This window comes from Orycteropus afer, unplaced genomic scaffold (genome assembly GCF_000298275.1).
Source record: "Orycteropus afer afer isolate SDZICR_OR568_19922 unplaced genomic scaffold, OryAfe1.0 scaffold00124, whole genome shotgun sequence".
Classification (NCBI taxonomy): Eukaryota; Metazoa; Chordata; class Mammalia; order Tubulidentata; family Orycteropodidae; genus Orycteropus; species Orycteropus afer.
In genome coordinates, this window is record NW_006921711.1 from 823,567 (window position 1) to 837,256 (window position 13,690).

Sequence of the window (13,690 nt, forward strand, 5' to 3'; positions counted from 1 at the left end):
GAGCCTACAATGAACTAAAAATTACCATTAAATTATATTACCAGCACTAGCTATAAGATGCTGAGCAAATCGCTTAACTTTTGGTGCCTTGATTTTCACATCTGCAAAATGAAAGAATGGGACTGAATGATGACTTAGGTCCCTTCAAAGATAAAAACAAACAATGATAACAGTAATAATAACTATTGCTATTATTATCATTTTTATTAAAGATTTAAATGAAAAACATAAGAATAGACTGACAAATACTAGGCTAAACCTCTAAGAAAGTAGACTACAGGCAAAAATTATCATAATACCCCAAAATTCTTTCCCCATAGCACAACTATCATCAAAAACAAAGGTTTACAGAGGTACATGTAAAAAATGGTAAATTCTTGATGGCCATACTAACAATTCTATTGGGGTTAATTTAATTCATTCTCTACTTGACAAATCAGAAAACTGCAGTTTCCTCCTTCCAGGCTTCACAGTATGACATCAAAAACTCTCAGACCTGCTCCTTCCTCTCATCTCTCTGCATGAAAACAGAGTATGAGAGCCACTGAGGAAGAGAACCAAAGGTGTAACATCCATAGTATCCTGCACCATCTATAGGAAAGGTCTTAAGGTTCTCTCAAAACATACTTCTTCTCTCACCTTTCCCACCCCTCCCACCTTTCCTCCTAAAATCAACCTGCCATGAAGATTATTGGTCACATTTAGATTTTGGGTAAAGAGAATAAGCACTTTCCACATAACTTGACAATGTAAAATCTAAAGCCAAAGTCTAAAACACTACTCACTACTCATGAGGGGTGTGTGGTATAATGTACATTAGCATGTGCTTTGGAGATGGAATTGGATTTCTATTCTGGTTCTCACATCTTCTGGCCATATGACCTTGGGCAAATAACTAAACCTCACTGACTTTAGTCAACTCCACTGTGAAATGAGGATAGTACTACCTACTTCACAGGGCTGTGACAAGAGCTAAGTCATGTGTAAAAGTATGACACATGCCAAGCACACAAACAGACACTAAAACCATGCCATCTCCCTTCACAACTTCTCCTTTTCTTCTACACTGGGAATGAAAACTCCAGTACAAGCCATGGTCTTCATCATACTGTCAACTATGACAGATCTTATGTCTAATTCAACTTTGCATCTTCAGTGCCCAGCAGAAGGCCTGGCCCAGAGTGAAAACACAATGTGGTTATTAAGTAGAAAAAAATAAGAATTCTTTAGGTCTGACAATGTTAAGATTATCCAAGCCATGACTGGAAAAAATTTTTTTTTTGATTTTCAGTTTGGCAGAACAGGCACTTACTATAGCTATTATGCAGTTCAAAACAAATAAGCTATCCATAATTCTAATCATTACATTCTCTAAAATATAAAAAGCCAATTGCTCTACAGCTCTCAATTTTAGTTTTGAGAATCTAATTCTTTCCTAAACAACAGAATGGGTAACCACAGAAACGTGTGGAATCTCTTTTCCTAGAAAACATGAAGAATGCGAGGAAAGTCAATCTGTCTGGAAATTGCTACAAAAATCTGTTTATAAAGCAGGGTGCTAGATTAGATTAGATGACCCTCAGAACTTCCTTCTAAACCTACATCACCAAGATATTATGAGAATTAACTAAAGTAATTTCCTATCATTCACACTCAGGGAAATACAGTAACTGTAACGTAACATCTCCTAACATAGTGGGAATAATTTTACGGTTCAAACCCACCAGCCACTCCTCAGAAGGAAGGTTGGGCAATCTACTTCCATAGAGATAACGCCTCAGAAACCCAAGCAGGGGTTGTCATGAGTCAGGTCTGACTTGACGGCACGTAACAACAACAGCAATGCTGTTACAAATAACTTTCTTCTTAAACTGTACTGAACTGCTCTAAATAATTAATTTGAACATGAGGTCTTCCTAACAAGGCAGAATACAAATTGCACTTAACATCAAAATAAACAAATTTTGTTATTTTTCAATTTACCTGTATTCATGTACCCCAAATCTACTCATCCTCAACACCTTATAAGAAACACAATTTCCACCCTTAATGCCCTACTCAATTCTCCCATTTACAAATTTCTAACACATTTATTAGTGCCTAAGGCATCTGACTGCTGACCAGAAGGCTGGCGGTTCAAACTCACCAGCCATTCCTCGGAAGGAAGATTGGGCAATCTACTTCCGTAGTAATACTGCCTCGGAAACCTGAGGAGGGGTTACTATAAGTTAGAACCAACTCAATGGCAGTAAGTTTGGTTTTTTGGTTTAACACATTTATTATTCATATCACATTGGCTGATCATTACATGTTGTCTTCATTTTCACAAATAACAATTTTTGTCTCCCTAGCTTAAACAAAGTCCAAATTTTATATTTCTCATGTACTCTTCTTTCCTGTCAATATTGAACTTATAGTTGATAGTGTTGTTAGGTACCATTGAGTCAATTTTCAACTCATAGTGGCATCACGTAACAGAGCAGAACGGCCCCCATAGGGTTTTCTAGGTAATCTTTATGGAAGCATCGTCAAGTCATTCTCTGGCAGATTCATTTACCAACCAAGCACTTAACTGTTACACCACCAGGGCTCCTTGAATTCATGGTAAGTGTTTATATATTCTTCTCTTTTTTTTAATTGTGATTTGGGTGAAGATTTACAGAGCAAATTCACTTTCCATACAGCAGTTCACATACACTTTGTCTAATGACACTGACCACAATTTACCACAATGCAACAGCTCCCCTCCCACTGCCTCCCAATAATTACCTCTTCCCAGTGTCCATCCCTCCATGCCCTCCTGACCCCCGAGCTGTCTCCCTGTGCATAAGCAGCCCTTCTTTCTCCCATGATTGTTCTCTCCAAGGAGTGTATCTAGCTCAGGTAAATGTTCAACTCATATGTCTGTCTTTTGTTTGGCTGGAAGCCACAGGTGTGGGTTTAATTCCAGACCTGATGGGCAGCTACGGGCCATAGTCTCAGTGGTTCCACCAGGCTCTATCGGACCAGTAAACCTGCCCCCCCCCGCCTTGTTTACACATTCTTATTGACTGATTTAAAATAAAGAGAAAAAGTGAAAGTATAATACTATACATTGAGCACCTATATAAAGATTTGACGAATCAGGTACTCAAATAATTCTAAATTAATGCTTCTCAGGAGTTCTTGGGTGGTGTAAATGGTTAACACACTTAGCAGCTAACTGAAAGGTTGGAGGTTGGCATACACTTCCATAGGAAAAAAGGCCTGGTGATCTACATCTAAAAAATCAGCCATTGAAAATTCTATGGAGCACAGTTCCACTGTGACACATATGGGGTTACCATGAGTCAGAATCAACTTGACAACAACTGTTTTCTTCATTAAAAATGAGGAATTATCAAGGTGAGCTTTCTGGCACTAAAATTGGAGATATTTTTATAGCTTAGTATACTTCCCGGATCACAGAACTATGCTGGATTTGATTCTAAAAAGAATCAGCTATTCATTCTGTCAGGTCAAATCAGTCAGATGGCAACAAACAAAAAGAAAAGAAGCTTTAGAAAACTAAACTGTAGTAACATTATTTAAAGGAGCTCTGGTAGCATAGTGCCTAAAGCACCTGACTGCTAACCAGAAAGCTGGCAATTCAAACCCACTAGCCACTCCTCAGAAGGAAGATTGGGCAAATCTACTTCCATAGTGATACTGCCTCAGAAACCCAAGAAGGGGTCGCTATGAGTTGGATCTGATTCGCCGGCAGTGAGTTTTTTTGGATTTTTTGATTTTAACATTATTTGAGAACACACAAGTAAAATTTGTGTTTTCTCATTCTTCATGATCCAAATAAGCTTAAAAATTCAATCATTACAAATGCACTCTATATACTCTCTCCATATAAATGGGGAAGCACAACTTCTACTCCTTTCTTGATAGATGAAAAGGAAAACCTTATCCCTACAACATGGCAGTTACTGCTCTAGGCAATGGGAATACAGTAATTTATCAAACTCAGAATTTAAATAATAATTATAAGAGCCTTAACATCCACTACTATAGAGAAGACTCTGACCCACAGTGGCCCTATAGGACAGAGTAGAACTGCCCTATGGGTTTTCTAAGGCTATAATCTTTATGGAAGCAGACTGTCTCATCTTTCTCCTGAGGAAAGACTGGTGAGTTTGAATCACTGATCTTTCGGTTAACAGCCAAGCACTTTAAGCACTGTACTGCCAGGGTTCCTTATGTAAAGCCTTACTGTAGTATTTCATAGAAAGAAGAGACCTCAAGGATATTCCAAAACTCTTATTTTACTGAAGAGAAAACTAAGACCAGAGAGGAAAACTAACCTGTCTCAGTTAGTTATCATGGCTATATAGCAACAAAGACAGAAATAAATGGCATAGTACCTAAGGCATTTGACTGCTAACCAGATGGTTGGCAGTTCAAACTCACCAGCCACCCCTCAGAAGGAAGACTGAGCAATTTACTTCCCTAGTGATATTGCCTCGGAAACCCAAGGAGGGGTGGCTATGAGTCAGATTGAACTCAACGCAGTGAGTTTGGTTTTTGGTTTCTTTCCTACAATAGCAAAATTTACTTTCTTACCTATGTTTCATCAAGCAAGTATTTATGTATGCTTATTATATGCATACTATGGTAGGTACTAAGTATAGAAGGATAGCTAAGATATTGACCATGTCCTCAAACAGCATGGTCTAACAGCAAGACAGTGGGATGAGTACAGCAATAGAATTACAGCAGTTGCAGAGAGGTAAAGCAAAACATATCTACATGTGCTCAGGACTTGTAATATTTTCAAATAAAATGAACTTTTAATAGTCTGTTTTATCCTCACAATAGTCCTACGAGTACAGAGCACATTACTTTTACACAAATGGAGAAACCAAAGTGCAAAGTGGATCAGGGAGTCTATTCAGGTCATCTCCAGTGGCAGCAAAATGCCTAGAAACCAAGTCTGTTTACCCCAAGACAGTTATTTTTCCCCCCACTGAATGGAAAAGGCAGATGTTCTTTTTATGTCCAGTTCCCTTCTGACCAGAGCACACATTTTGCAAGATGGTACGCAGGACAATCTGTGGCCCTGGAAGCAAATTTAGCTGGCCCAAGAGAATCTCATCAGCTAAGGTTAGTTATTCAATGGTTGAATAACCAGCCAACATGATATCATTACTCCCAGCATTCTTCAAGTGCCCTTTATCTATACACAGAATAGACAGAAACAGTCTTGCCTTCAAGGAGTTAATCTATAGGGAAGCCACATATAAACATTTCAACAAAAACGGACATAACTAAATAAACTACAAAAACAAGAAAAGCTACTACAAATAATTGCAAATTTAGGAACTAAAAGTTTTGGCAGAGCAAATTTAGTGGGTGCTGCCAAGAAATATACTTTTCAAGAGTTAAACAGAGAACAGAAGACTAGTATACAGAATGATACATGCTAATCTTCAGATTATTAAGATAAAGGCTCCTGCCAAAAATGTTTATCACATTAAAAATATTAAATTCCTAATTCCTTCATTTCACTTTTGAACTTTACTGAAAGCAATTACAGGAATATTCCATTTCCCTCTTTCTAGGAAAGTTATATATTTTGTAACCTTGCTTTTCAAGAGGAATGAATTTATAACGATGGTTCTCATCAGCATGGCTTTGGCAAAAAGATTAATTTAAGGCTGTGGTTTTACTGCTCTACTCTTCTGCCCTCATCGAGATGCAACCTAAATGAATCTGTACATAATAAAATGTGTATACATAGCCAAGAATCACTTTAGAAAACTAAAAGAGAAATGCGTGGTTTTCATTTTCAAGTTGAGTTTTAAACATTAATTTCACTTGTTTGATAATTTCATCTCTTATTTTATGTTGTTCTTACTAGCTGCCATTGAGTTGATCTCTGACTTATGGCAACCCCATGCACAATAGGATACTAGTAGCACTGTGACCCCTGAAGTTTTTATTTACTGATTTTCAGAATTAGATTGCCAAGCCTCTTCCCAGTCCATCTGACAGACAAGTAAGTGGTGGCTGAGCATAAAGTACAATGGCCAGGAATCAAACCCAAGTCTCCAGCATGGGAGGCCAAAATTGTACCACTGCCCCATTTTATTAATGGAACTATTTATAATGCCCTCATAACATGTCCCAACCATTTTAAACTCTAGCACTCTGTAGGACTATTAACAAAATACAAAAAGTTAAGGAAAAACAAACACTAGTGATTGCAAGCTATTGATGGAAAGAATTTAAGAACAGACTAAAAAAAAATTAAAATTTTATTCTCAAAGGAGTAATTTATCATTAATTAAAAAACAACTCAGTTTTAAAAAAAAATTAACAAGTATTTCCTGAATAATCTCAGAGGATTCATACTAATAGGTAGCTGCCTTTTTTTTATATACTTGGTGAATTTTATAGGGTGATAAGCTGTAATTTAAGTGACAAATCAGAACTACCACACAGGTTTCATTACAATTATTGTCACTAATACATCATAAAAAAAAATTTTCCTGATATTTTCTAACACCTACGACTTAGTTCCATCACAGGATATGACATCTTAATAAAAAACAGCTCTAAAACTAAATTTGAAATATAATAATTAACTTTTTTAGTAGGAGAGGAATTGGCCCTAATTTATCTCTAGATCCTTAAGGGAAGGACCACTAAACAAACTGTTATCTTAAATGAAAAAAATCATTAAACCACGCAACTACAGCGACATCTAGTGTTAACAATTACAACCAAGCCAGACTACCATTAAATTTTCCTCAGTGTTAATGAAACATCTATTCAAAGCTTCTCTTCTTTAAAAACAAAAAAGAACTTAAACATGTTTAGAAATTACCCATAATCAAAACAGTTTCATAAATATCCTTCCAGACATTAAAAAACCTGGTTAAGAAAAAAACATCTTAAAGAGTAAACATAAAACTCAAGGCCTAAATATAAAGAGCATTACTTAATGTATAACCATGATCTGTAACTGTTCTCCTTCCTAACAGAGTTTAATGGAAAGGTAATCTGCACATATTCTGATGAGAGTATCATAAACATTTAAACTTCTAGCTGTAAAAGCAAGCATATCACACAAATCAGTACTTGATGACATATCAGGAAAAGTAATGTAAGGCATTTCAGAAATACCTGAAGAAGATAAAAAGAAAAGAAAAAAGCTATAACTGTTGCACCGACAAACAAGTGCTACATTTGAGCCTTTGCTACTTTGCTGTATTTCTGTTGCTTTGAAAGATTCACTTTTTAAATAAAGTAGATATTTTTGCCCAAAGACTTAGGACTTGGCAGCATAGGATAAACTACTATAGTATTTTCATAGTTTTATGCTCTTGACTATCTATAAAAGTAAACAAAATTTTTTAAATTATTTTTGACAGGACAACGTTTTATTTAAAAAGTAGTATTAGATGTAACTTACCTATTTTTTTTGGAAAGTTCATCCTTTGCCCTTTTAACTCCAAAAATTCTTGTGATCAAGGTACTAAAGAGAAGCGTGGATGAATTTCTCACCTAATGTAAAAATTAACATATACTAAGCGTTAAAAAATATTCATGGCATGAAACCAACATTTACAATGTTCAAACCAGACATTCCTAATTACATGGGGTCCTTATGAGTCAGAATCGAGCTGACAGCAACTAAGAAGCACCACAACCACCACCCCACCCTACTGGCTAGTGTAGGGATAAAGAAAATATGGTTTGTGTTCATAAAATAAGCTATTTCCAAAAACTTCATAGTAATTGATTCAATGACTTCTTGAACTGAGCTCTACAGTCCAACCACATGCACACAATGAAGTTCTTTCCTATACTTCTAATATTACCACCATAGTTCTCATGATCTCTTTGTATCTGTATCATCAAATAACATTTCTTTAAAAAAAAAAAAAAGAACTCATTTTTCCATATCTTCCTGATAAAGAATATCCTAGCAAAGACCTCAGCTCTTTCCACTCATTTTTGGTAATCATTTACTATGAGAAAATATTTGTAAAATCTAGTTTCAAAGAATCTACATTATTAGCACGGCCAAGAAAATATTTTACAGTTAATGTGTAAATTTCTGTATGCGTGTAAATTTCTGTATGCTAAGCCTATAATGCAGGTGACTTAATCTGGTAGTTTTAATATTTAAATCATCTGGATCATTTGGGATCATCATTTTGATGCCAAAATAGGCAGGCTACAAGGCAGGTCACTAGTTCAAGTCCAGGAACTGGAAATGGAGATTCGGCCAAATGCAAGATCCACATGTGCCGATCAGAAAACCGATTAATAAAAATAAGAGGAAAGAACTATCATTATTAACCCCCAAGATGATAACAGAGGACATGTATTTCCAAACCAATGTGTCAAGATTCTTTGGAATATTATAAAAATGTCTCGAAAGCCATGGCATCTTGGACTTCCTCAATTACCTTGCCAAATCAGAGCAATGATGTATAAATAGGTACTGACTTCCCCATTGTTAAGGCACTATGCCAGCACTATGGAGAATATCCAGAAATAGAAGACACACATTTAGTGCCATTACAGAGTTTACATTCTAATTAGGTAAGTGTCATAACCATATGATATGCTAAACAGCAATATAAGAAGAAAGGTAATTAAAAATAACAATGCAAGATTTAAAGAACAGTTTCCTGAAGCCACCAGAGTAAGGGTCACAAATGCAAAAGCCCACAAGGATCTGAGTGACAGACATAGCAGGAAACTTTGTCTACTGCAGGCACCATTCTGCTTCAACTGAGTTGTTGCCATGAGGGAATATAAGCCCAGCACTGCCAGATCTTCTGCTTTTTCAAGAGATGCCAGAAACCCAATTTTTATGTGAAATCTCACTATTTTGAAATGTTGGCAACAAATTAAAGAAAATTAAGCACACATACATCTCATGGAGGCCAAATAAAGCACAGTTGTGGGCTAGCTCTGGACTATAGGTCACCAGTTTGAAATCTCTCCTCTAATGTCCACTACTGACTCAATTCATCCATGGTAATGAACTTTACAGACATACTGGCACAATTCATACCAAAGTTCCAGTGAAACTCTAAAACTAGACAGATACACTTATGTCCATTCAACATTTAACAAAATGTTAATCAAGCCCCTACTATGTGCACTGCTTAACGTCACCAAGCAACAAGTCAATCAGTCCTATTACTTTATCAACATCACCCTTGGCCTAGAAAGGCCTTGATTAGCTCTTACCTGGTCTACAGAAATAGTTCCCCAAGACTCCCAGATGTGAGATCAATTGGTAAAGACAGCTAATGTCCTTTCTCCTCTCAGAAATCACACAACTACATAAAATAAAACAGAAATGCAAACTCTATCTTCCTTTAAATAAATATATCTGATATAAAGGCTGCCAGATGTAATAAAGTTAGAGAGCCTGGAGATATTGAGATGATACCTACCAATGCTCATCTTAAAACTGTAGAAACAAAACTCCCTTGTTTAATTCAATAGGTGGGAAACAAAAGGCCCATAATCTCTGGTTGCTGACTAATATTAAGATGGATCAGGGGGCTACATAAAGTTCCCCTATTAGTAGCCATTGATGATGATTATCTATTCTAGTAGGGCTTCTACATTAATTAGTTGCAATTCTTCTAGAAAGGAAAATAACTACTAAAAATAATTTTTCCCTCATCAACTATTTGGTTACCCTGATATTCAGTTAGTATAAAATCATTTCCACATATTTGCTGAGTTGTAGAAAAATGAGTTCATGCCATAGCAACCTCTAAAAGTGACTAGTGATCTTTTAACATTTTTAAAATTTATTTTCTATTGTGTGAGATATAATTTAAGTACCTTAAAATTCACTCATTTTAAAGAATATATTTCAGTGGTTGCCTTGTTTCTCTAGGGCTGCTGTAACAGAAATACCATAAGTAGATGGCTTAACAAACAGGAATTTATTTTCTTACAGTTGAGGAATCTGTAAGTCCAAATTCAGAGTGCTGGCTCTAAGGGCTGGGTGAAAGCCCTCTGACTTTGGGCTTCAGCTCTACTTCTTATTCTAGGCTCACTGGAGCTGGAGGCTTCTTCTGACTCAGGCAGCTCCCGGCTGCCAGGGCTGATGAACCCAGGATTGGCAGGCAAAATGGCACAATCCCAAAATCGGCAGGCAACAAGGCAGGCCACTGGTTCAAGTCCAGGAACTGGAGATGGAGATTTGGCCAAATGCAAGATCCAGATGTGCCAAGAATCTAGAGACCATTCTCAAAGCTTCTCCATATATACTGTAAGCAGGCCACACCCCCAAAGGCAGATTCCTTTGCACTGAGTAACATCTCAGAGCAGATTCCACCATGGAGGTGATTACAATCTCATCATCAGCTGCCAAGCCACTCAAAACCAGGGCCAAACCAAACTGACATACAACATTAACTACCACATTCCACCCATTGTCCACTTGGCACCTATTCAGATCTCCTTCATTGGATGACTCAATTCTCCTAGTCCATCTGAGTGGTGATCTCACCCCCTTGGCCTAGCAGGCCCTGTTCTTTTGCCCCTTGGATATGGAAGCCCCACTCTCTCACTTTGGGACAGCACATACGGCCCCATCTCCCTGGCACTCATGTACATCAGCCCTACACTCCAGAATTACGTTGGCCTGAAGATCTGACTAAAACCTAGGATTGCTGGATCAAATGATATTTCTAATTCCAATTTTTTAAGGAATCACCATACTATTTTCCACAGTGGAAGCAACATGTGACAGTCTCACCAGCACTTCTTTGTGTGGACTGTGATGGCTTATTTACTTTGGTTACTTCCATAACTGGGTTGGTTTCTGGGTTATGTCATCATGTGTGTTAATGGTCAGGTGTTGTTTGCTGCTGTTGGTTCTCTGTCCAAAGTACCTCTTATAAGCTTGGCCTGGTTTTAATGAATTCCTTTAACTTCTGCTTATCTGAAAATGTCCTAATTTCACCATCATGCATGAGGGACAATTTTGCCAGGTATATAATTCTTGGTTGGAATTTTTTTTTTCTTTCAGGTTTTATATATACCATCCCATCACCTTCTAGCCTGCATGGTTTCTGCTGAGAAATCAGATCTTAGTCTTACTGGATGCCCCTTGTAGGTTAACTTCGTTTTTCACATGCTGATTTCAGGATTCTTTCTTTGTGTTTAGTTTTGGTGAGTATGATGATGATATGTCTTGGTAATTTCCTTTTGGGGTCTATCCTGTTTGGGGTTTGTTGGACTTCTTGAATGTATATATTCTCCTCTTTCATCACATCAGGGAAATTGTCTTCCAACAAATCTTCAAGAATTTTCTCTGTGATTTTATTTGTCTCTTCCTGTTCCAGAATTCCAATTACATGTGGGTTATTCCTTTTGAAGCCACATGAACCTTAGGCTTTCTTCATTTTGTTTTAAACCCTATTCACAGATTTTTTCCTTTCCTTTCTGGCATGAAAGGACTTCCACATAGACTTTTATAACATACAGAAGAATCAAAGTAAATAAAAATTAGGATTCACAAAATCTATGTCCATATAGATTTATATGTGTGTATGTCTATCTTGGGAGCTCTGGTAGGGCAGTGGCTAAGTCACTTGACTGCTAACCAGAAGGCTGGCAGTTCAAACCCACCAGCCACTCCCCAGAAGGAAGATGGGGCAATCTACTTCCGTAGTGATACTACCTCGGAAACCCAAAGAGGGGTCACTGTGAGTCAGGTCCGACTCGATGGCACGTAACAACAACAACAACATGTCTATCTTATCTTATATTACTGACCAATCCCTTTCCAAAGAAGTATTAAGGTATTTGCTTCAATCCCATTGATTCAATTCTACTCCTTTGCCCATTCAATATGTTACTTATTTCTGAGAACTTAGTATTAATCTTCTGGATTTCTAGCTATAGATTTTGTACCATTTCTAATTTCTCATTTATTTTGTCATTTTGTTCTTATATCATCTTTCGAAATTGTTCTAGGGTTTTCTCTGTGTTTTCTTCAATTTTGTCAGTGTTTTCCTTGATCTGTCTCTCAGTCAGTTGAAGGTACCTAAGTATAATTCTTTTGAATTCCTTATCAGGGAGTACCAATGCTGCTACTTCCTCGAGGATCTGTTCTGGGTCTATATCCTGATCCCATGTCTCAACTGCTTTATCTTGCTTCTTTGTGTGGACTGTGATGGTCTTTTGTCTCTGAGACACTGTGAAGTTTTTGTGATTATATTTAGTTGGTGATTGTATGTTGGAGCAGTAAGCCCAAGATTTTAATTTTCTTTGTTTTGTTTCGATGTATCTGAGTAAGCAGGTTACTGTGTACTGTGCTCCTCTATTCGCTAGTAGGCAGCATTATGCACTCACCACCTGTCTCCTTTCCAGTCATTAGCCTCCTGTATATCCATTCTGTCTTTGGCAAGCAGAGCCTATTCTTAGGTCCTTGGAATCTGAACGAGAACACTGTCACTTTAAACATCCAAAATGGCCACCACTTATAAACATTCAAAATGGCTGCTCCCAGTCACCACCTGTAAACATTCAAAATGGCTGTACTCTCCAGACAGCCAGAAGTCCACAGCTCAGTGTGTCTCTTTCTTTGTTGTCTCCCTTTTCAGTCGTCAGTTAGTCCGTGTAGCCAGTAGTCAGTAGTTCATGTTGCCTTTGGTGAGCAGGGCCAACTTGGAGATTAAGTTGGTGCCCACCTTCTTTTAGATCAGGTCCTAACACCACTTGGTAATGTTCAGGCTGTCCATGCTATCAGGCCAGCTGACAGATCACATCTCCATTTATCTCCTTACTCACTGTTTTCATTCAGGTTCTTCTCCCAGTTGGTATTTAATCTACTTCTGTACCCTTCCTTTCAAAGCTCTGGGTTCCAGGATTATCTTTTGTATATGTATCAATTGGTTTCTCTTTTCTTTGTTGAAGAGGCTCTGTGTAGCTTGTGTGCCTATACTGCCATCTTACTGGAAGTCCTGCCTATTTTTTAATAATTTGTCTTTTTACTGTCGAGTTGTAAGGGTTCTTTATATATTCTAGCAGAAGGAAGGTTGGGCAATCTACTTCCATAGTGATAGTGCCTCGGAAATCCAAGAAGGGGTCACCATGAGTCAGGTCCAACTCCGTGGCAAGTAACAACAACAACAACATATATTCTAGATACTAGACACTTATGAAACATGATTTGAAAACCCTATTCACAGATTTTTTTTTCTTTCCTTTCATATACATTTTTATAACATACAGAAGAGTTAAAGTAAATAAAAATTAGGATTCACAAAACTCTATGTCCATATAGATTTGTACATGTGTATGATGGGGCAATCTACTTCCATAGTGATACTGCCTCAGAAACCCAAGGAGGGGTCGCTATGAGTCAGGTCTGACTCAATGGCACATAACAACAACAACAACAACATCTCTATCTTATCGTATCTTATAAAAGCTCTCTTGACAAATATTCAAAAATTATGTAGGTATGGCCATTTCCAGCAACAGGCAGCTCTAGAATACAATTGCATTTGATTCTTTTACTAAAAAAGCAAGTTGTAGTGTACAGAGCCTAGTAGCTTTAACTTCCTGCATACTTCACAAGTATTTTTCTTTCTGATATTGTTTATAACTGCCAACCACATAATATTCTACACCCTCACCCTTAAAAAAAAAGTCAAATAAATAACAAAAA

The 13,690-nt window shown here is 37.2% G+C and overlaps 1 protein-coding gene across 1 annotated transcript in view; it reads right to left on the bottom strand.

Moving 5' to 3' along the window:
* Positions 1-13,690, bottom strand: part of THADA (THADA armadillo repeat containing) — a 621,172-nt gene that overhangs the window by 439,635 nt on the left and 167,847 nt on the right. Inside the window, exon 25 of the mRNA XM_042781470.1 lies at positions 7,442-7,533. Within this exon, the coding sequence (XP_042637404.1) occupies positions 7,442-7,533 (92 nt within the window). The remainder of the gene's footprint in view (positions 1-7,441; positions 7,534-13,690) is intronic.